Source organism: Lepisma saccharinum, chromosome 17 (genome assembly GCF_977018435.1).
Source record: "Lepisma saccharinum chromosome 17, izLepSacc3.1, whole genome shotgun sequence".
NCBI classification, from domain to species: Eukaryota; Metazoa; Arthropoda; class Insecta; order Zygentoma; family Lepismatidae; genus Lepisma; species Lepisma saccharinum.
The window spans coordinates 25,739,331-25,762,221 of record NC_139245.1 but is presented as its reverse complement, the minus strand read 5'-3'; the positions used below and the strand labels follow the sequence as shown (position 1 = coordinate 25,762,221).

The 22,891-nt window shown below is 37.8% G+C and overlaps 2 protein-coding genes across 2 annotated transcripts in view; both read left to right on the top strand.

The window, feature by feature from the left end:
• Positions 1-6,572: 6,572 nt before the first annotated feature.
• Positions 6,573-6,950, top strand: LOC146001337 (protein GVQW3-like). Its single transcript, XM_083138651.1, has one exon. It carries the CDS (start codon positions 6,573-6,575, stop codon positions 6,948-6,950), a length of 378 nt encoding a protein of 125 aa, XP_082994777.1.
• A 3,974-nt stretch (positions 6,951-10,924) lies between these two features.
• LOC146001625 (TBC1 domain family member 20) overlaps positions 10,925-22,891 on the top strand; it is a 31,559-nt gene continuing 19,592 nt past the window's right edge. The window contains exons 1-6 of the mRNA XM_083139173.1: positions 10,925-11,553; positions 13,880-13,999; positions 18,162-18,311; positions 19,985-20,079; positions 20,782-20,975; positions 22,036-22,252. Of these exons, the coding sequence (XP_082995299.1) occupies positions 11,085-11,553; positions 13,880-13,999; positions 18,162-18,311; positions 19,985-20,079; positions 20,782-20,975; positions 22,036-22,252 (1,245 nt within the window). The 5' untranslated portion in view covers positions 10,925-11,084. The remainder of the gene's footprint in view (positions 11,554-13,879; positions 14,000-18,161; positions 18,312-19,984; positions 20,080-20,781; positions 20,976-22,035; positions 22,253-22,891) is intronic.

Sequence of the window (22,891 nt, the reverse complement as noted above, 5' to 3'; positions counted from 1 at the left end):
CCCAGGCACAGATCCCGTGCGTGTTATTCCCTCAGTTCCCGCGCGTGTTATTCCCTCAGTTCCCTCGCCTTTTACCCCTCACAACTGCGCCTGAGAATGCTCTACGTCTCGTAAAGTGGGAGGACGGTGCCCCGCCACATTTCTCTACTACAAGTTGCGTATTCCCCCGCACGGTGGCGTGCAAACTTCGCAATTGTCGCGGAAGAATGGATACAGAAAGGACTAACCAACGATCTATAAGCAATGGAATATTTGCAATTCAGACAATGTAAAAGCTAATATATAAATGTTAATGTAATGTTTGTTCACTTGTGGTTACACACGGCAGTGCGGCGTCCGTATCGTCCTTATGAGCGGCTGCCCCTGTGTACAATATGTATGTATAATATGGGATGTAGTTTTATTATTTATGAAATGGAAACGTGTTATGTGCAGACAATAATGTTATGCTTTCTTTCTTTTTTTTTTCAAATATGGAATGTATAATAATTAAATTACAAATATTTGCTCAGGCTCTCTCGCTCTCGTTTTAGTAGTGTTTTTTTAAAATATACTAATCTCTTGGCCTGTAACGGATGTATTTATTTGGGCAAGAGAATGTGCTTTCATATTGTTGTTGGTTTGGTTTATTTTATTTCGGTTTTCTGCCACATTTGGTTTATGCGAAAATAAGTGATGATATGATGAAATTTATGAAGGGACCTCATATAAACAATCCAGGCCGGGAAAAGCAACGAAAATGAACTAATATATATAATTTATTTCTGGTACCATTCCCTTTCATAAATTATTCAGTAGAAAGAAAGAAGTACTCTCACTGGTTTTGAAGGTTATGGAGAGAAAATAATCACTTATTTTTTAAAAACAAAAATTACTGGGTGATTCTCAGCAATTCATCACAAATAAGTACAAAATGGTGACAGTGTAACTTCTTCAACAAAGAAAACTGCTCTCTCTCCTGGGTGGGGAAGAAATATTGACTGGGAGGAAAACATTCAGATAGATAATTGATATGTTTGCTATTAGGAATAAAATTTTCCAAGTTTGCATTAAAAAAGCAAATGAAGTGACAAGTCACTTTGGTATGGCGAACAAGTTGAATGCTTGTCTTGCAATCTCATCTTTGAAGGTCCTGGACTCGAATTCTAGCTTGTGAATGACCCTGCATCAATTTGATCATTCATTCTCATCGTGATTTGCCGAATGTGAGCTTGAATTTTTCACAATGTTTCTACATTAGTACATCTCCTGTGAACCAAAACAAACATTAAGTGCAGCTATCTTTTCCTTGTATGAAAAAAAGGTAAAATTTCTCTCTACAATTGATTGATTGATTTGGTGTTTTAACTCCACTTTATGCATTGCCGTTACCCTTGTTTGGGGGGGGGGCAAGTACTTGGTTAAACGTAACAACAACAACAATCACAATAATAGTAATAAAGTAGCATGAAAGGCATTATTATCCTCATAAATCACGCAAAAAGGGGGTAGAAGTCGGTTCTCACGCATTTGTGTTGAAAAAGAGGATTAGAAATATTTTTTTTCAACACGTCAATTTCACATTAGCTAATAATGGAAAACAAGCACACAAACTATTTTTGAAAGAAAGAAAGAAAGTGCATGGCATGTAAAATTTCCATCTACAATATTTTCTTTTCACATGTAGCGACGTATTACATAATTAATTCATCCAACTCGTAACAAACCAACATTAATAGCAAATAATATCACGGGCCGCCATAGCATTCTCTGTTTTAAAACTTTTCTCACTTAGATCGTTCGGCGCTCAGGGCCGACTCCCGCTACCCCTTTGCTACGGCATGGAACTTGATGAGACTTGTACTTTAATGTTTGACCCCCACCCTGACCCCTCCGCTAGACAATTTCCGTCCAAGGTTGTGAGCAATGCACCCTCCCCCCTCTGGTTGCGCCACTGCGTGCCTGGTTAAGGCACCATGCAATGAAAAACAATCAGTTTTCAGTGAGGAGATTTTTGTTTGCTCGATCATTCATTTAGATAAATGAAACTGTAATATTGCGTGCATTTCCTGGCAATAAGATAAAAACTGCTTACGCTGAACTGAAATCGCTAAGTATATAAATTCTCCTTGGAGAAGAAGCTCCTCCTAGGACTTCGTAGGATTTAGAAGCTACGTAAGTAGGCAACACTGGCTGCAGCCGTCCACGTGGTGATGAAACACCTGGAGCGACACGCTGCCGGAGGGCTGTTTCCTTCCAGCAGGTTTTGCAGGCGCCCGGGTCTTGTTGAATGCCCAGGTACCTTGTAAGCGCAGAGCACCTTGAAGACCAAGAACCCGGGTAAAGACGCAAGTCGACTCGTTGCCGTGGGCAGGCGAGCAGGTAAACCTGTTATCGCGTGCAAGCGGGCAGTGGGTAGGTAAAAGGCAGAATATGCTGGCCTCTAGCTCTGATCACTGAAATAAATGAATGAATGACTCACTCCCTCCCTTTTTAAAAAATAAAAATTACGTCTTCATATAGGAGTTTTTAAGCAGCTATTATATTCCTCATGAAAATGTAATGAAACATGAAAAACGTTTAGAAAATGTTTCAAAGTCTCTTGATGTCTTTTGTGTCTACTCATTTGTTGTTTTTTTTTTTAGATAATTAACATTTTTATTGAAAAGTATGTATTTACATTACGAGGCCAACCTAACAGTTTTATGCCGGCCTCGGTAGCCGAGCGTGTTGGGTGGTCGACTCAACTCGCTTTGATCCAGAGGTCTCAGGTTCGAGTCCCATCGAGGGCATGAGTGTGTGTTAATGTCTGCAACAGACATGTGATGGGTTGAAAATAACCTTAGTGGTGACGTACCCATAAAATAACGAATATTTACAATATTTAACAGTTTTATTTAATTATTTACATAAATGCTAACACAAATTGCAGGAAAATAGATTTACTTTTGTTCTTCCTACAATATTTTACTTTTTAAATTGAATTTTGCAATAATAATAAAAAAATAGCATGTACACTAAGATATAAAGTGACATACACAACAAAAACATATGAACGTGATTTAAAAATGAAGCAAAAGTTGCTCTACGCACTGAGTTATTTTTTTATGAACTCATTAACGAGCGGTCTCAGGTCCAAATTATCAAGCACAGTTTGATGTATGTGAGTACCGCTAAGCTGCTTAGTCTCTTCTGCCCCATTGTAGATCTCAAATATGTCTTCAGTCGGCGAATAGCACTGAATGACCTTTCTGCTGTGGCTGTCGTCACTGGCACAGTGCGGAGGACCATCACGAATTTGGCAACTTCGGGCAGAAGCTCCTGGAGGGTGCTGTCTTCCAAAAGAAACTTCCTTATGTCACGCATGGCAGACCACTTTCTTCTGTTTGGCGATATCACCAAGCATGGACATGTGGTGTAAGGAGAGCCTATCAGCATCCAAATCTTGGCGAAATAATTCTCGCGTTTACTGAAAGTTTGTTGTGCAACTGTTCACAGCTGAGATGCATTCTTTCTCTACGGCTGTTACTTTTTGTAGTCCTGTAGATTCATGTCCTTGTTTAACACATAATTTTGCTGTGTCACAGACGTCAGTGTATATTGATTTATAATGCTATTTTGGAGTGTAGAACTTGTGAGTTTTGGTAGCATCAGGATTTTCAAGTCTCTTAGGGACGTGACGTTGCCGGAGCAATTCTGGCTCATCAACGAGGCTGGGTTTTGCCCTCTGTGCATTTCTGCCAGAACTGTCAGTAAAGTATTTTAGATTTGATTCCACTTCTGTAGCACCAATGCGTGGAAACTGAATCTTACAGTTTACCTCTTCTATTGGAACCCATCACATGGCAGTAGAGGGAGAGAAAGAAAAATGTCTTGAAGTGAAGCATTGTCTCCAGGTATCCAGCACATTTTGATGCTGCATCAGTAGAATCTTCTTCAGAAAATTTCTCAAAAAAATTGAGGTTTTCATAGTTCCTTAAGATCTGTTGCATACTGGAGGCTCTCAACGTCCACCGACGAGGGCAAAGTGGTCGCAGTCCAGTATGGCTAGCCTTCTCATTCACATCAAAAATATTCCTAAATATTTGCATTCTTTTAGGGGATTCCCAAACAGTCTTTAACAAGTCGTTGGCTAAATTCATTATGTCTCTGATTAATATATGTATAATAGTAAATAATAATTATATACTTAGTATATAGTAATAAGTCATGTGTTTTGCTGTCTCCGGTCATAGCCCCCCCAAAGTTGATGGTTTAGCGGTCTCAGCCCCCCAAAGTTGATGGTTTAGAACATTTCAAATGTGTATTTAAAGTTAAGTTCATGTGGCACAATTCAAAGTAAACTTTACAAGAGAAGCAAAATAATAAATTAGATCCTCTTAAGCAAAATTATTTGGGGGGCTCTGCCCCCACAAATCGTTAATATTGGTGGTGGGGGGCTCGAGCCCTCCCCAAGCCCCATGGAGTCTGCGCCTATGAAGTGGGATCCGAACCACTTTGTGCCTCCACTGTGCGACGGCGCTACCACTGCGCTATCGTGGATGCCTTTTTCTCTCTACAAGGCACATGCAGAAAATAGTACCTGTTACTTGAACAAAATCTTTTTACTCTGAAAATGTATACTTTGGCCACCGATGGTAATGAAGCACTTATTGTAGTCATGGACAGTTCTTGGTTGTAGCAATCTCATTGAAAGTATATGGGATAGAGTACTGCATTGGACCACTTTCGCTCGAAAATACTCGATCGAATCTCCCACGCTCGAGCGTAATTCGCTCGAATATAGAATATCAAATATCTTTTTAATGGGACAATAATCGTACAAATATATGCATAAAAATCCATCCTGGTAGTTTCAGCCCATTGCAGCACTCTAATATGGGATTTTTACAACCCATAAGTGTCCTTGACTGTACCAGGAAACTAAGTTTTTGTATACCCTCCTCATACACTTCTGCTGCCATTGGTGGAAGGATAATAATAATAATAAATTATTTATTTCTGTTGACCCATGACTAGGGTCACCAGATGTCCGGTTTTTCCCGGACATGTCCTACATTTTAACCTTATGTCTGGCGTCTGGGAGGAATTTGGAAAATATCATAAATGTCCTACATTTTGAGCGTCACATAATACTAATTAGGAAAATACGTAACAGAAAAAAATCATGCAAATTACAAGTCTATGGACTGCGCTTCCAAACTCAATGGTGAAATTTATTTTGATTCAGTCATTGCCCCCCCCCCCCCCCCCCAAAAAAAAGTTTCCTGCTATTAAACAAACAGGAAAATGGAAGCAATTAATGAACGAAGTTTTGGGACCACTTTCTGATAAAGTCACTGTTCAATGCCTGAGCAGAATTTCTTGCCTTCGGGTTTATACTGATGGAACAAGGTGTTGCCCATTCTTATTCAATAATCAATATAATTTGATTGTAAAGCAGGATTATAGAGAACAAAGTTATTCAGGGTGTCTGCCAGTCAAGAAAGTCATGGAAGTCAAGAAAAAGTAAGGAAATCAACAAGTAGGTCAAGAAGTCAATAAAAAGGCAATTCTTGTGGTCAAAAATTTTGCTATCACAATGACTGATTGGTTGATTTTGTTATTATACTTCACTTTTTTCTGTCCCTTTGGCTAATCGGGAAGATGAGGATGAATGGTGGTAAGATAAAATGGATGAAGGGACAGTCTCAAACATAGGGACAACCGACACAAGCCCCACATAAGATTATACTGGCTGAGAGTCCAGGTGCCAAAGCCTCGCTTGTCTGCCAAAGACAGTTCAGGATGCATTAATACGAGAAAGCAGATCTAATTCTCTTCTTAAATTCAGCTTCAGTTTTTATGTTAACTAGCCCTTTGGTTTTCATTAAATATTTATTTTCTTAATTACTAATTTCCAACTTTACCTAAGTAGGGGTCGAATAAATAAACGTTAAGAAAAACGGAAAAAAGTGTAGAAAAGTCCAGAGAAAGTCAACAATTCTGGATGTGTTATTTTGGTAGACACCCTGTTATTGAACTAAAAACTACCCAAGAAGAAACTTCTGGGACCATTTTAAATTGCGTTAATTGCTTAATATTTGTTTGGCATTACAGGTCATAATTCAAATGTTGAGAGAGTACTTGCATTACTATCAGCACAACAGACTCATGAGGGATTTTTTTTTCATAAAGTCTGTAAAATGTTTGGTACTGGTCCCTATAATTTCAGAGTTTGACTGTTCACTCTAACATAAATATAGTTTGACTAAACCTGAAATTTTGATAAAAATTGTCTTCTCTGAGAAGTACCACTTAAATCATGTAGTAAGAGGTGCATTGATTAGTATGATTACAAGTTTTGAAATTTTGCATTTAAAAATTCATTAATAATTCATATTTTTCAAACTGAAAAGTAATTTTTCAGCTACTTTCTAAAGTGTTCTATATATGTACGAGGGGTAGTCATAAAGTTTTAGTTATCACCTCGAAAAAATAAAGTTATGTAATGAATTTTTTGTATGTTTGCAGGTACATGTCTGCAGTCCTGGTACACATTGAAATCTCCGCGCCACAGTACTGTAGCATGGCGCTAGAGGAGCCAAAACAAAATGGCGCAGCCCATTGATAAAGTGGAGTATCGTGCGATAATTCGTTTTCTGCATTTGAAGGGGAACAACGCTGCAACAATCCATGCTGAGTTGGTGGAAGTGTACGGCTGCAATGCACCATCATATGACACAGTGGTTAGGTGGCGCAGATGCTTCCAGTGTGGTCAAACAAGTCTGAATGACGAAGAACGAAGTGGCAGACCATCTCTCTGTGAAGAACCGGGAATCTCAAGAGAAGTGGAGGCCCTGGTGCTCGAAGACCAGCGTATCACAATCGAGGCGATAATGGAAAAAGTGAAAATCAGTCATGGATCAGTTTTCAACGTCTTGCACGACATTTTGAACATGACAAAGGTCGCCGCCTGCTGGGTCCCATGACTGCTTACACCCATTCAAAAAGCCCGCCGAACTGAGGCAGCAGCAGAAATGTTGCAGCTGTGTCTGGCCAATCCAGATGACTTCTTTAGCACCTAATCTCCATGGACGAGTGCTGTGTGTATCACTATGACCCCGAGACAAAGGAGCAAAGCAAGCAATGGAAACATGTGGATTCACCACTGCTCGTAAGGGGCAAACCATCACAGAAGCATACTACCGAAATCTCTTGACGAGGTTACTGGAGGCTGTCAAGATGAAGCGTCGCAGGAAGCTGTCCAAGGGGTCTTTTTGCTCCACGAAAACGCCCCAGCTAATTCTGCACAGGACACAGTCACACATGCTGCTTCTTTGGGCTATCAAATTTTGCCTCACCTCTCGTATTCACCTGACATGGCACCCAGTGACTTCTTCCTCTTTCCTCGGATGAAGAAACCATAGCGTGACAGGCATTTCCAGAATGACGACGAGGTGATTTTCGAGGAGGAACGTTTCCAGAACAGCCAAAATGCAGACTTCTACAACCAAGGTCTCCGCCAAGTCATCCATCATTGGGAGAAATGTGTCGTATTGAAGGGTGAATATGTAAAGAAGGACTAACACCATCACCAAGTTTCATGGTCGCAGCTTGTTTTTTCGAGGTGATAATTAAAACTTTATGACTATCCCTCGTATTATTTTTTGAGAATATTTGTGTCCTACATTTCCCTTACAGCGATCTGGTAACCCTACCCATGACCATGGATATGGAAAACGTGATACAATGCTAAAATTGCAAAATGAGAAAATCTGAAATTCATCTTCAAGTCACAGAGGTTTAAGGTGGTGAAGTGATGGATGAATCAACAGTGTAACGATGGTATAGGAATGGACTAGCAGCAGAAGTTTATGACAAGATGTATAAGGACTTGTCTCATGGTACAAAAAGTACCTCGGTGCCATGGATGTGCTTCCAGAGAACATTTTGTTCTTCATTCCTTTTTTCATATTACCAAATGGATACAATTTCCTGTGAGAATTGCATACATTACAGGAAGTGAAGGATGAAATTGAATTTTTCTTCATGCAAGGAAAGTATAGTTGTGTCTTACACAGGTTTTGCCTTGCATAGGAGATGTACTTATTGTAGAAATTGCAAACTCAACTAATACTTAGAAGCAAGTCTTTGGCTTCACCAGATTTTTAGCTTCCATTGTTTTTTTTCCTGTGTAGAGCTCTGTGGCTCAGATGGTATAAGAATGTCAAAAATTGTTTTATGTCTATTTTATAATCTGTACTGAGATCCAAACTACTGTGCAATGCTACTCTACAAGGAATCAAAGCAGCCGCCCCCGCAACCCCCACAATGCAGGGGGCCCTGCTATGTTCTCCCTCTGTGATCCTGAAATTTTATATAATCCCAGACATTCAGTAGTTACTGTCACTTATTTAAAAAATGAATTTACGAAACAGAAATTTGGTATCCAGTAACATATCATATGACGACGTCTGTGATAATAAGCAGTGGTGTGTTGTCTCAGCCACAGGGGCCCGGGCAAATTGACATTATGGGTCTCCTCCAAAATTCAGAATTAAGTTACTTGCTCATAGATGGCAATTGATAGGGACTTCTCTCATCTAATACCTTTATAGCTACATAGCGTTCATAAACATAGTATAGTGTAGTGTAGTACAGTTGTGAATCGAGTATAAAGATTCAGTTGTTCAACCGGTCAATGCCTTATTGTTACACAATACCTAAACAAACAAATTTATGACCTTTTTTTATTACCATTAATATTACGTGATATTTAAAATGTAACTTCCCGCCAAATATGTTCATGGGGGGCCCCCCAGCCTCAGCATGAGATTGAAATAAGACCTGAGATAAATTTCCCACATTGTCCACACCTATTACTTGTTACTTCAAAGGGGCCCAAAAACTCAGGATGTTGAGCCCAGGGGCAATTTACCCTTTGAAATTAGGTCACCATTGACAATGTAGAGATCCAGTTCAACCCCCGTAACTGAAATGATAAGTTTGCTTGAGTATATAACTCACTATTAGTATTAGAAGCGTAATGTGAGCATCTCTTACGTTGAATCTTGGCCTGGCATAGCCAGAGGATAGCTTTGTGGGCTGAAGGTGGATCGAAAAAAAAAGAGTGTTTACTATCTTTTAAACAATTTCCCTCAAACAGTATTTTTTAAATATATATGTATTATATGTAACCTACATAATAAAAACGTTTCGAACAAGAAATACAAAGGATCACGAACAAAATAGTTGGCTATGTGAAGCCTCCACCCTCCTTAAAAAAGAATCCTGGCTGTGCCAGAGTTGAAGTATGAGAAAACATTTCTCATTTCTTCATCCAGTTATTTATCAGAGATTCAGACAACCCTGATTTAGTTTCGACAAACTACTAAACTGATATATAGCCTAAGTCGATGACAAAAAATGGTAAGGAAGGGTTAAAGTTATTTCATTTTACAACTGTGTGTCCGTTCCACTCTGGCATCATCTCGATGTTTCTTGTTTCCACTGAGGTGGGGCGGGGGGGGGGGCAATCTTTTGCTTGCAGGGGCCCCCCAGAGAACTGCGCTACGCCACTGAATCAAATCCAGAACCCCTTAATGTTGATGGAATGCTAGAAGTGGAAATTCCTATCCGGGGGATGCTTGGTCGAGTTTTCTGAGAGGAGGAGGGATGTTTGTTTCAACATGGAGAGGATGCTTATGAAATTATCCTAACTGGGATATGCATTTGTGAATATTTTCTTAACTTAAATGCATCCCTATCACTTTGACCACTGGAGTTACCATTATGCCATTTTTAGAGATCCTGGAGAGAAATGGCACTCACATGCAAGTTTTCCTAACTTGTGCCCATTTTGGTCCTAAATTTATCCTTACACCCCTAAAAATACAAACTTTCACCATTTTTGTTTCTTATGGTTGAGTTTTCATTTTTCATTAAGTTTTTACATAACTATCTCTTGCCTTGCCATCACCAGCACCAACCTATATTACAAAGGAAAGGCACTGATGATGCTTTAGATAAACTTATTTCTTATTATGGAAGAAAGAAAAAAAATTAAATCTGTGTGGCTCAATTTTGGACAGCAGAAAGCAAATGGCACATAGATTTTAAGTCAAATAAAAAAAATTAATGGAATATGGGAGTGGGATCATTGTTATCTTATTATGATAATGATTACAGGTGTATGCAACAGTTATGTGGAAATTTTGCAAACCTTGAACACGTGTTTCACGCAGTGGACGAAGCGGGACAGGGGGTGGCAATTGCTCCCACTTTCCCCCCCTTACTATGATGCTAAGCCTTGTTTACCAAAAGAAAGCAAAGTCCTTGCCCAACCCACTGAATCGCAGCTACTGGTTTCACGCAGTGGCGGCGATTAAGGGGGTGCGTGGGGGCACTGACTATGCTAAACCTTATGTATCAAGGTAAACTAAACACTAAACTGTCCTTGCCATCCCAGTTTTGGACCCAATCGCCGCAACGGGTTTCACGTGTAGATACATGCGGGAGTTTGCGTCTTGTGTTCTTTGTAGAGACAATAGAAAATACACGGCAACTCTTTTCTGTCTACTGCAAGAACAATGAACACTGGCAGAGCAAACCAGATCCTGCGCTCCCCGCCATCTTGACGCGGCCAAAAGAAGAAGTACGGAAGGAATTTGTAAAAAGTCCATCAGTGCTACTGTTACGAGTCTCACTTATCGCACAACATTTCAGCAACCTTGTGTTCTGACGTCACAGGAGATATATAATTTTATTTTAGGCTAAATGCTTACATTGTTAGGTTAGGCTAGCTATGTTTAGTTCTCTTAGCCTAAATAATATTTTTTCATTGCATTTATTCTAATGGAACCTAATCTAAGAGGCCTAACCTAACCTCGTACTCATTTCTCGTCAGACGTCAGAACACAAGGTAGCAAGACTGTTGTGCGATAAGAAAGACCCTTACCGTTACTGTCCTGCCAGTAAAGTTGATTATCGTCTGGACCAGAGATGCTAGGCTTCATTCGATTTCAACTTTTTAGTTGTCTGGTTGTGCTGTTACTGTGAGACGTGTTGTTTTAAATTATGGATCATGAAGAAAGAAACATACGTACTGCTAGGAACATCAGCTCATGTCCCCTGCTGTTTCGGAAGTATTTCATGACCTTGTGCTCATCCTGAGACTGTTGTGCAACTATGTTAGTTGGGGAGAAAATGTATCGCTACTGTACAGAACAGTGGAGAATGGGTACTTGTCCATTAAAGTATGCTTGGATAACGCATGTAAATTGCAAGTAATGGAAGCCGAGTTTAGACGTCGCAAAATCCACAGCAAAGTGGAAGGAAAAGGTTCTGGAATTGAGGATATTGCATCAAATAGTGTGGATGGAGAGAACGACAGTGATGATGGGAAGTTACCGAGTCAGCGTGAAGAAAGTCTTTGCGAGAATCATGACATCGACAATACAAACAGAAATGAAGGACTTGAATCATATGTTGAGAGTTCGTATTCCTCTTTGATCGATGGAAACGATATTGAGGACACGAGAAGAGTAAACAATGGAAAGATCACTTCCCCGATCGATTTCAACTCTGATGCAGGTATTGTACGGTCATACAGTCAAGTTCAAAGATACGTGTACTCAAATTGTCCAGCATCATATTCATCCATTGCGTTCGATGTCGAATTCCAAAATTTAAACAACGATCAACAAGATAGGTGACTACGATCTCTGACACCCCCAGTGTAAGACCAAGGGATGTAAGATTGAAGCCACGGACAGTTTGCGTTCATATATCTTTGTATTTGATTGCAGAAAAATGTAATTTGAATAAAATATAACAAACTTCGGCCCAAGTTCCTTTTGTTTTATTGCGATTTTATCATGCTACGAATGCAATTTTTACATGGTCCGATTTCGATTTATGTCTGTTAACACATACTGCGGAGTTTTAGCGATCACTTAATGTTTTGTTCAATATATGCTATTGTGGTTAGGTTAGGCAGGTTAGGTTTGGTTCCCTTAGCATTAAAATATAGTCCCTAAATGCATTCTACTAAGGTTCCGATTTACTTCTACCTTCATTCCCACGCTTCTACGATATTTACTGTCGCTTGTCGACTGAGAATATCTTGTCCATGAGAAGTGCGTAAGGTAATTTTGAAGTTGTTTTTTTCAACATAAATAACTTTTTTTGAGTCCAAACAGCGCTCATTACTTTAGTTCAAATTTCGTGTGACAATGATTTCCAAAATTCTACGATAATTAGTCTTTGTGCTAGGTGAAATCATAAAACAATCTGAACTGTTACCGGAACCATGTTTGATGATATGAACAAGTGATGTTCTGAGGAAAATGGCATCTTCCGTGAGAGAAAACATTGCTTGCCGCTCTAGTACTACAATACTAACATTTCGTTAATGTATGTGCTCGCAATTGGCCCGCAAACCATTCTCTGATATCCGCAGGAACAATTTTCGGTTAGGTTAGTTTAGGCAAGCATAGTTAAAATTTAGTTTTTAAAACAATGCACATATAGCTCCAGAAAAACATAAACGAAAACCATTTAATTCGGCTGATTTTCCAATTTCCAGACGTGACCCCCACAATTTAACTTCGGATTCATGATTACGAGGCCAAAATTACTTAGTATAACTAATGTGAGTGCTCGAAAAATCTTCTTCACAGCTAGGTGCCAGCTCTGAAAATTAGGCACCAGGAAACTATCTAGCAATTGTGCATACTATAAGAAGCTGAGCCGCCCCCGTGGCAGAGTGGTTAGCACATTGGGTCCCGGGTTCGAATCAGCCCAACCTGGCCATAGATGTTTACAATTGTTCAGTCATCAATATCATCACTCATCCCGATCTTCGCAAATTAGCCAAAAGTGGCCCAAACATCGATGTAAAATAAATAAATAAATCAATCTATAAGCAGCTGACCATCACCGTATTCAAAACATCGCTAAATCATGTGAGAAAGCTGGAAATGGGGGGTTGTGTAAGAAATTTACTGATTCTATGGAATGTTCATAACGTTGACAAAAAATACTTTGCTAACTTACGCTGTACTGCAATTTGAACTTCAAAATTTTGTACATGCACACTTAAAAAACCGCAAAAGATCACAGTCGCCAGGCTGAAATTTTTAGTCGCCCTGGCGACTGGGGTTTTTCGAGCCCTGCCTTCTGTTATTGTAAATTCGCTCCCTCAACAGAATTGGGCACCTCCGGGAACGTTCAACATTGACTCAAGTGCGGTTTCTAGGTTAGTCGTGTTTTTGGGCATTTCCTGGAGACAGAATTGAGGAGCACTGAGAAACTGCTGATAACAATTGACAATCATCTCGTGATCAATGCTTTTCACACTGCACTTCAAATTTGACTGGAAGGCTACGAAAGTTTTCAAGGAGATATCAATCAATGACTACTGAAAATGTTATGTACACTATTTACAATTATGTAATTGTTGATGACTTTACGCGTGAGGAATGTGTGCTCATTATGCCCTTAAAACTTTGCTGCGCCTGTCCCCTATCTACCATCTTGCCACTAGCAGATGATTATGTTGACCACAGGTAGCACGTGAATGGCATTGCTACCTCACATTGAGTGTTCCTGGAGGAATAGCTGTGTTAAAAATGTACTTTTTAATTCAATCAGTGTTTCGACTTAAATGCATGTGTGGCATGGTCAAGAGCAAAGAATTGCAAGATGTAAACCCTAAAATAATATAATGCATGAAGTGGATCGTGTTACAATTGGTCACAAGTAAATGACATGTTGATGAATTTAGTAATATTTTTGTTTAAAAAATTACCATTTATATGATTACATGTGAGTAAATTTTTGTATTCCATGTGCCCTTTTTTCCTACAGTATATTTTGTACCAATTGCTAATTATTGCATGGCTTTATATTTTTGCAGAATCAGAAGTGAAGTTATATGATCTGAAGAGGAAGGAAATACAGAAAAGTTTGTCTGAAAATAAGGATGATATGAAACAGCTGAAGAAATTTGCAATAACTGAAGGGGGTTTAGTTTGTGGTAAGTGCTAATGCTGTTGTTTGAAATTTCTGTTTATACCTACACGTATACAGGGAGAGAGCAGTAGTGAATTTAAAATTATTTATGTCAAGCTTACATAGTAAAAAGCTTGTGAGAAACCAGTATGTGAAAGTCAGTCAATTTGGGACAAAAAGAATGAAATTATTTTTTGTATTGTTTGTTTAATTCCAATCGAAAGGACGGGTACTACAATGAAAGTAGTAACAGATTGGAATCCTTGTTCACCAGTATAATCAGACTATGATTAAGAAATTAATTTTTAATATCAGTCTTACGGATGAGAATAGAAAGTTCAGTGTAAATGTATTTAATAATTTTGTCCTTTAAAGTAGAAAAAGGTAAAACTTTTTCCTGTGTATGAGCACACATAGAATTTACTTTGCTGACGAAGTGTCATGATTTCACCACAAACTTTCTTCGTTCGAGTAGTGGTTCGGCCATAGTTGTTCCTTTGTGAGTGTCCCTTCAAAAATTTCACCTGTCGTCCTTCATCTTCATTGTTGTGATAGCCAAAAGCGTCAGAAAAACAATGTAAAAGAAAAATGCAGCACACATGTAGGTTTGTAAATAGGGAATTGCACATTCTTGATATCAGCTATAGTGGAGGTGATGTCGTCAGCTCACTCTCAGGCTGCTTTCAGCTCACCCTAAGTACCCATTAATGAGGGGATGGGTGAGACCCAGAGCTCTGTGTGCAGAGACATTGACAATAGATTCTACCTGAAATGTCTCAACCTGAACATTCTACAGTATTATCACAAATTCATGTGTGTCCGAATAATTCTGTGAGCGTGTGTAAAATTATTTCTCGTGCAGTTTACGGTACTTAGAAACATAAACACAATTTTTGCTATTTTGTTTTGGGAGAACACATGCTCCCGAAACGTAAGAGCAAAAATTGTGTTTTTGTGCTTCTAAGAACCATAAACGTCAAGAGAAATGATTCTACAGTGCGAACATTTTAAAACCGGCTCGAGCACAAATATGAGAAATGTTACAATATAGTGATCTGTGCATTTAGTACCTTACAACAAATGTTAGAAATGACGTCCTTCTTGCAGGATACACATGTCCAGACGGTTTGCCATATTCCTAGCAACCTTATTGAGTACTTCTGCGGTGATATTCTGAATAGCAACAGTGATGTGATGCTTCAGCTCTTTCAAAAAAAAAAAACATAGGAAGTTGACTTGAGAGATCAGGAGATCTAATGGGGCATAGTCCTTGTGAAATAACCCAGATGCCAAAAAAATTCCCTTAAACAAACACACAATGCGGTAGAGAAAGCGAAGGGGAAGAAGAGGAGGGAGGGGAACAACAAGAATTGAACAACAAAGTACAGCATTGCTTGCATTATAGAATTATTTTCTTGTAGTTTACGGTTATTACAAGCATAAGAAAACAGTTTTTCTTTGTGACGTTTCAGGAGAACACACGCTCCTTTCATCAGACATTTATTTTCATTTTGACTAAAGATACAGTTATAACAATGGTTAGTAATTTTTAAACAAAAAGAATCCGTTATATAATGGACGTTGTCAATGTTACATTGTTGTAATATAGCAACTTAACTGTGAAAAAAAGCAGTCTGTTGTATTTTTATTTGAGATTTTTTAAATTATGAATCCCAAATATCATCAGGTAATTCAAATTCATCATTGTTTTCACACAGTCTCTTGATGTTTTCTGTTACATTAAATTTCAAAGATGGTGGCTTACTCCATTTGTGAAAAAGAAAACTCCATACTGGATCTACATTACCATTTTCATTATTTAATTTATTCCAGTGTTCTTCTGCAATGAACGAAGCTTCCCAGACATTCAACTCCGTGTTTCCCGTTAATCTTTTTAAAACCCTTCTCTTTTTAATCAAATGTTTCTCTTCGATGATATGAGTTGACAAACCTGTTCTTGGGTTTAGATTTATAATGTCCAAATCGTGTTCGTGCCATCTTATTGCCATTTTCCTTGCTGTTTGTCCCACATAATCCTTTGAACATGAACAACTTATATTATATATTCCTGTGGTTTCCGCATCTGGTAGAGAGTTTCTCATTTTGAATTCATTAAATGTACATTCCAAACTTCTTGGTGATTTAAAAACAATTTTGAAATCAAAACTTCTGAAAATTTTTGCAAAATTATGTGAGAATCCCTTGTGGAATGGAATGCACACAAATTTCTTTTCAACAGATTTTTCATCTTTGTCTGTATTTCTCTTTTCCTTTAGTTTTCTTGCTACTTGTTTTTTGATTTGGTTTATTCTGTTAGTGTGAAAGCCATTTTCTTTTGCTATATTAAAAAGCCTTTCTTCTTCATTTTTGATATCCTCATTATTAGAACATAGTCTTTGTGCTCTCAGGAAAAAATTTAAAAATATGTTATCCATTGTTATACGCGAATGTTCTGAATTGGCATGGATGTATTTTTCACCCGCTAATTTTTTTCTATGGACTGATGTTTGAATTGTTGAGTCAGTTGTCTTAATTTGCAGATCAAGGAAAGAAATTACATTGTTATTCATGGGTTCACAAGTGAATTTTATGCGACGATGTGATTCATTTAATAATTTAAATACGTCCATGATGGTGTTATCATTTTTAGCAATAATTAGCACATCATCTACATATCTGATGTAGAGTTTGATATCCGCACCTATTGCATTAACAATTGGAGATTCTATGTAATGAAGGAAAATTCACTTGTGAACCCATGAATAACAATGTAATTTCTTTCCTTGATCTGCAAATTAAGACAACTGACTCAACAATTCAAACATCAGTCCATAGAAAAAAATTAGCGGGTGAAAAATACATCCATGCCAATTCAGAACATTCGCGTATAACAATGGATAACATATTTTTAAATTTTTTCCTGAGAGCACAAAGACTATGTTCTAATAATGAGGATATCAAAAATGAAGAAGAAAGGCTTTTTAATATAGCAAAAGAAAATGGCTTTCACACTAACAGAATAAACCAAATCAAAAAACAAGTAGCAAGAAAACTAAAGGAAAAGAGAAATACAGACAAAGATGAAAAATCTGTTGAAAAGAAATTTGTGTGCATTCCATTCCACAAGGGATTCTCACATAATTTTGCAAAAATTTTCAGAAGTTTTGATTTCAAAATTGTTTTTAAATCACCAAGAAGTTTGGAATGTACATTTAATGAATTCAAAATGAGAAACTCTCTACCAGATGCGGAAACCACAGGAATATATAATATAAGTTGTTCATGTTCAAAGGATTATGTGGGACAAACAGCAAGGAAAATGGCAATAAGATGGCACGAACACGATTTGGACATTATAAATCTAAACCCAAGAACAGGTTTGTCAACTCATATCATCGAAGAGAAACATTTGATTAAAAAGAGAAGGGTTTTAAAAAGATTAACGGGAAACACGGAGTTGAATGTCTGGGAAGCTTCGTTCATTGCAGAAGAACACTGGAATAAATTAAATAATGAAAATGGTAATGTAGATCCAGTATGGAGTTTTCTTTTTCACAAATGGAGTAAGCCACCATCTTTGAAATTTAATGTAACAGAAAACATCAAGAGACTGTGTGAAAACAATGATGAATTTGAATTACCTGATGATATTTGGGATTCATAATTTAAAAAATCTCAAATAAAAATACAACAGACTGCTTTTTTTCACAGTTAAGTTGCTATATTACAACAATGTAACATTGACAACGTCCATTATATAACGGATTCTTTTTGTTTAAAAATTACTAACCATTGTTATAACTGTATCTTTAGTCAAAATGAAAATAAATGTCTGATGAAAGGAGCGTGTGTTCTCCTGAAACGTCACAAAGAAAAACTGTTTTCTTATGCTTGTAATAACCGTAAACTACAAGAAAATAATAAAGTACAGCAATATACACAAACAAACATTTGTTGTAAGGTACTAAATGTACAGATCACTATCTTGTAACATTTCTCATATTTGTGCTCGGGGCCGGTTTTAAAATGTACACACTGTACAATGCAAACAATACATACATACATGAAAAAAACATGTGTATATACATTGCAATAATGTGTTACATTCAATCAAGACATTTTTTTCAATATTATTTTCCTTGCCATGTTTGTTGGTACTATAATCCAAAAATTTTAACTTTTCATAGACGACATACGGAAAAAGGTGTGGCCGAGGCTACTAGAGATAGATAAGACAACCGTGACTCCCTGTCCAAGTGAAAAGGAACTGAAAGACCATAAGGAATACCAGCAAGTTGTCTTGGATGTTAACAGGTCCCTGAAGCGTTTTCCACCTGGTAAGTAGAGAAATCATTGTTTGTAATTGCTGTGAATGGATGTAGAATGATCCTGGTTTTGCATACTTATAATTTCTGACACCCGATGTTTTTGAAGAGATTTTGACTGGATTCAATTATAGTTAAGATTTCATTCAATGTGGCATGTTTTACATACAAGACTTGGGTCAACTTATGTTTAAAATGTCACCTTCAGCAGGCCCAAGTTTTCTTAGTGAGATGTGGCCATCTAAGGGAAGACCATGTAGTGAGGCACCCAAGAGTCAACCTCACTTCCACGTAGTACACTCCGGTAACTGCATCTGGACCTATGGCTAGTATAATCCTCTGTAGAACTGTGATGTCCTGTGTTTTGTCCTATGTGCTAAGCCCCCCTTTACAGCCTCAGCTTTTAAATACGTAAGGGGGTATTAGTCCTCAGAGACAGGTTACGATAAGGGGCTGGGCTCCATTTAATGTGATGTGCAAATAACTCAAGTGTTGACATACCCAATATATTTTAATTCAAATTCTTAGTGAGATGCATAGACATGCATAGTTTATTGTCATTACCCAGTTTCCAGAATAGTTGGCAAACCAGACTTCATAATGTACTAGCTGTAGGGATAGGTCAGATTAATCATCACTGGCACAATCAGTTTATCAGTAGAATTATTGTTAATTTTACTTATCTGATATCTATAAGTATCTTATAATTTAATGCAATATTCGGCCGTTCTTTAATATTTTTTATGGATAGTAAATATCTAATATACATCTTATTTTGTGCTGCAGTCATCTTGTAACACAAATTATTAAGGAGATCAATGAAACATTCAGGTTCTTCAAAGACCATGTGGAATTTATATTGGATTGGTAGAATATTGATTCAGTATCAGTAAATTTTATATTAGTACTTGATTGGTGTAGGCCAAGATTTCATGTCGGTCCATACTAATTAATTGTTAAGTGTGTTACAAACAGTATTTGTTTTTATGTGTTTTGTGTATAATTATGCGTAATTAATTAAGTTTATTATTAACTCATATTTGTGTGTGAATGAGTGTGTGATCTGGCCAGAATCCTGTCCTAATTAGGGTTTCCTATTTTAAATTGTAAGGAGTTCTGTATTCTTGGATTTCTTCCATGGTTCTCAAGAGTTCAAAAGAGCCAATAGAATTTGAACTTTCGGACCAACTCGACGAGGGAGTTGATATAAATATGGCCTCTTTGACAGAGGACAGGACAATGAAGAAGAGAGAGAAGAGAATGTGTGTGAAACTGATAGTCCGCTCCAATCAGTTAGAAAGCATTGCTGCAGTTCCGCCGATTCTAGCCTCCACGCTGTGGTTCTGCCATGGGGGTCACATTGGAGAAACTCTGTACATAATGTAAATTAGGGAACTTAAATGGAAGATTCCGAGCCATGTTTGTTTGTAAATAAATGTATAAATCCCATTTATGAGAGTTTCAGCAAATCACCCTGCATTGTAAATTCAGTAAGTTCATGCCTGTCAATTGATTCTTTGGTTCAGAGCACTGGTGAGAAATGGGATGGGAACCCAGGACTAACGAGCCAATTTAGTTGTTTATTTGGGTTTTTCCTGACAAGCGACCTGGTAAGAGTGGTGTATTGCAGAACAGTGTGTGCAAATTTGCAAAAGCATGTTAATGTGTTGCTTATTTACTTCTAGGTATCCCAGGTGAACAGAGGATTGTTTTGCAGGATCAATTAACGAGGCTTATTCTCAGGGTTATTATAAAATATCCACATCTGAACTACTATCAGGTGAGTTGAAGCCCAAGTTCTGTTCGATGTACTTGTTATAGCCCTATCTTGTTTTATGTAATCATTGCAGTAAGGCATTCATCTTATTTCACATTCATGTACCTTCCAAATTAAGTAAAATATGCTCAAAGTACATGAAATAATTTAGAGCCTTGGTGGTTTACTCCAAAATGGCAGAGATCGAGAATGTGGGGAGCCCTATCCTCACATCCCCTAAAATCATGGCACGGGGAACTTTATCTTTACCTTACATGAAGCAAGTACATGGGAAGAAAAGTTTATGGTTAATAGTAAGACTTTCTGGTGATTTGAAATCTGTCCTAATTATTTTCTTGTACTTCTGTAATTAGCATAAGCTTTCATAGCATAATACATAGTGCTCTTGCCTGTGGTGTGAGTGGTCCTAGGTTCAATCACCAGCAGGTGCTCCAAAATTTCTCTATTGACCCATTCAAGAAACAGCAGCATTCGGTCATGACGCGTTGTTCATGTGTCACCAAATAAAAAGCCATTTAAGAGGACCTGCCCGTCATTGGGTTTAGTTTTTCAATCTCTGTTTAACATGAAATTACCTTTGAAATTGTGGCTTGGGAGTAAAAATGTGTATTTAACAATAGAAAAGCATACTGTAAATTTTTACTGTTACTGATGCAAAATATACTGTCGCTGTTCATGCATTAATCTTCCCCCCTTTTTTTTCAGGGTTACCATGATGTAGCTGTAACGTTCTTGTTAGTAGTTGGAGAAGATGTTGCATTCCAGATAATGGAGACTCTGTCCACAAAGCACATGAGGGAGTTCATGGAACCAACGATGGACAGAACCACCTACCTCCTCAACTATGTGTATCCTCTGATAAAGCGGCAGAATCCTAGACTCCATGACTTCATGGAGAAGTAAGTATGGAATCGTCTCACATATTTAGCATTCCCACTATGTGGAAATGACCTGGCTAGAAAGTCATGGAAGTGTTAGATAATTTTGTATTAATATCCAAAAATCTGGAAATTAATACAGTGAATATATGTACTTGTAAACCGTAATTTGAGTTTGCAAGTCTAAAAGAAATACTTAAAAAATACAAGGTAATTCAAAATGAATGGTGCAATGTTAGACAGTTATTATGACGTTACTATTTATGATAGAAAATCAGACAAGGCTCTGGAAGTTTTATCCCCACTTAGCGGGCTTATTCTGCTTAGCCGATGTTCCACCAGGATCGCAAGTGTTGAAATATGGCTAATGACCAGTAGAAGGCGTATTGTGTGTTGGAGCTATCGAGAACCGATTCAATCACAATGGCCAAAGACATTTCCTCATGCTTTTCGGTAGTGATGCATATGTTTGACCTTTCTGAAAGATTTGCCAAAAGTTACAACTGCGAATTGTTAGTGCCTTCAAAACCGTTGACAGCGACTTGCTGTCTCGTGCATAGCAAGTACTTAGCCGGACTCTGTGGCCGAGTGGTTAGCACATCGTGCTAAGGTGCCAAGGGTCCCGGGTTCGAATCCCGCTCGGGCTTGGTTGTTTGTGAATGTCCATTCATCAATTTCATCTCTCATCCCCATCTTTGCAAATTAGCCAAGAGGCACAAAACGCGAAGTAAAATAAACTAAGTCAATCAATCAATCAATCATAGCAAGTACTTGGTTATTGTTTGGACCTTTTCTGCGTTACGCGTGGTTCCCATTTTGAATCTTTATAATGTGATCCATGTGTGTAAAACTCCCAGTTTTTCTCTTTATTTTGATGCTATAATAATTGTGTAAATTTGCACCATTCATTTTGAATTACCCTATATAGAGTTTTTTTTGGAATTGGAGCCATTGCTTTCATTCATGGAATGGAATTGCACAAGATGTGTATTAAATGTAGATTGAGATAACTGTGAAAACCTAAATGATGGCACAAATTATGTAATGGGTTATTACTATTCTGTGGTTATTATTCTTTCAGGTCAGGTGTTGGCACAATGTTCTGCCTTCCTTGGTTGATAACATGGTACGGGCATGTCCTTAACCAATACAGACACGTGGTGAGGTTATACGACTACTTCCTGGCGTCTCCTCCTCTGATGGCTCTCTACCTGGCAGCTGCCATTGTCATCCACCGGCAGGACGAGGTGCTTGCTTCGGAATGTGATATGGCCTGCCTTCACTCTTTATTATCACAGGTATGAGGTAATTATGAAAAGAACTTGTCACTTTTAACTGGCATTGGTTTGTATCTGTAATAATTACAATTATTTCTTCGATGCAACTACATCAGCATACATTACAATGTGGTTCAAGATTTGCAACAATTGCCATGTTCCTTATCTTCAATTCTCAGTAATGTGAAGGGCCTCTACGATGACATAGTGGTGACGTCGTCGCCTTGTAATTAAGGGATACCTGGTGGAGACTCATAATGGTTCGGATCCCCCTTTAAACTGTAGGCCCAGTCCCGATTAGCCTATCTGTGCAGAAAGTGGACTTAAAACAACAAAACAAATCAAAATCAGTAACGTGAAAACTTGAAGGGCTATTAATAGTATTTTTTTTCATTAGAAAGCCTTGCATATCAAAATGTAATATTCTGCATACTTACTTCAATTAAATACATTCACTACATGGAATTGTTACATACTCATGGAAGAAGTGAAAAAAATTAATATTATGATGATGCTATTAATATTTGGAAATTTGTGTTATATGGTACTGTGCTTGGCAGTAAAAAATAAAGGTTTGTGTAAAACATTTCATGTTCATGAGAGTGGAGTATGGAATAGTATTTGTTTGGGTAAAATTTGCAAAGTACTACTTGAGTAGCA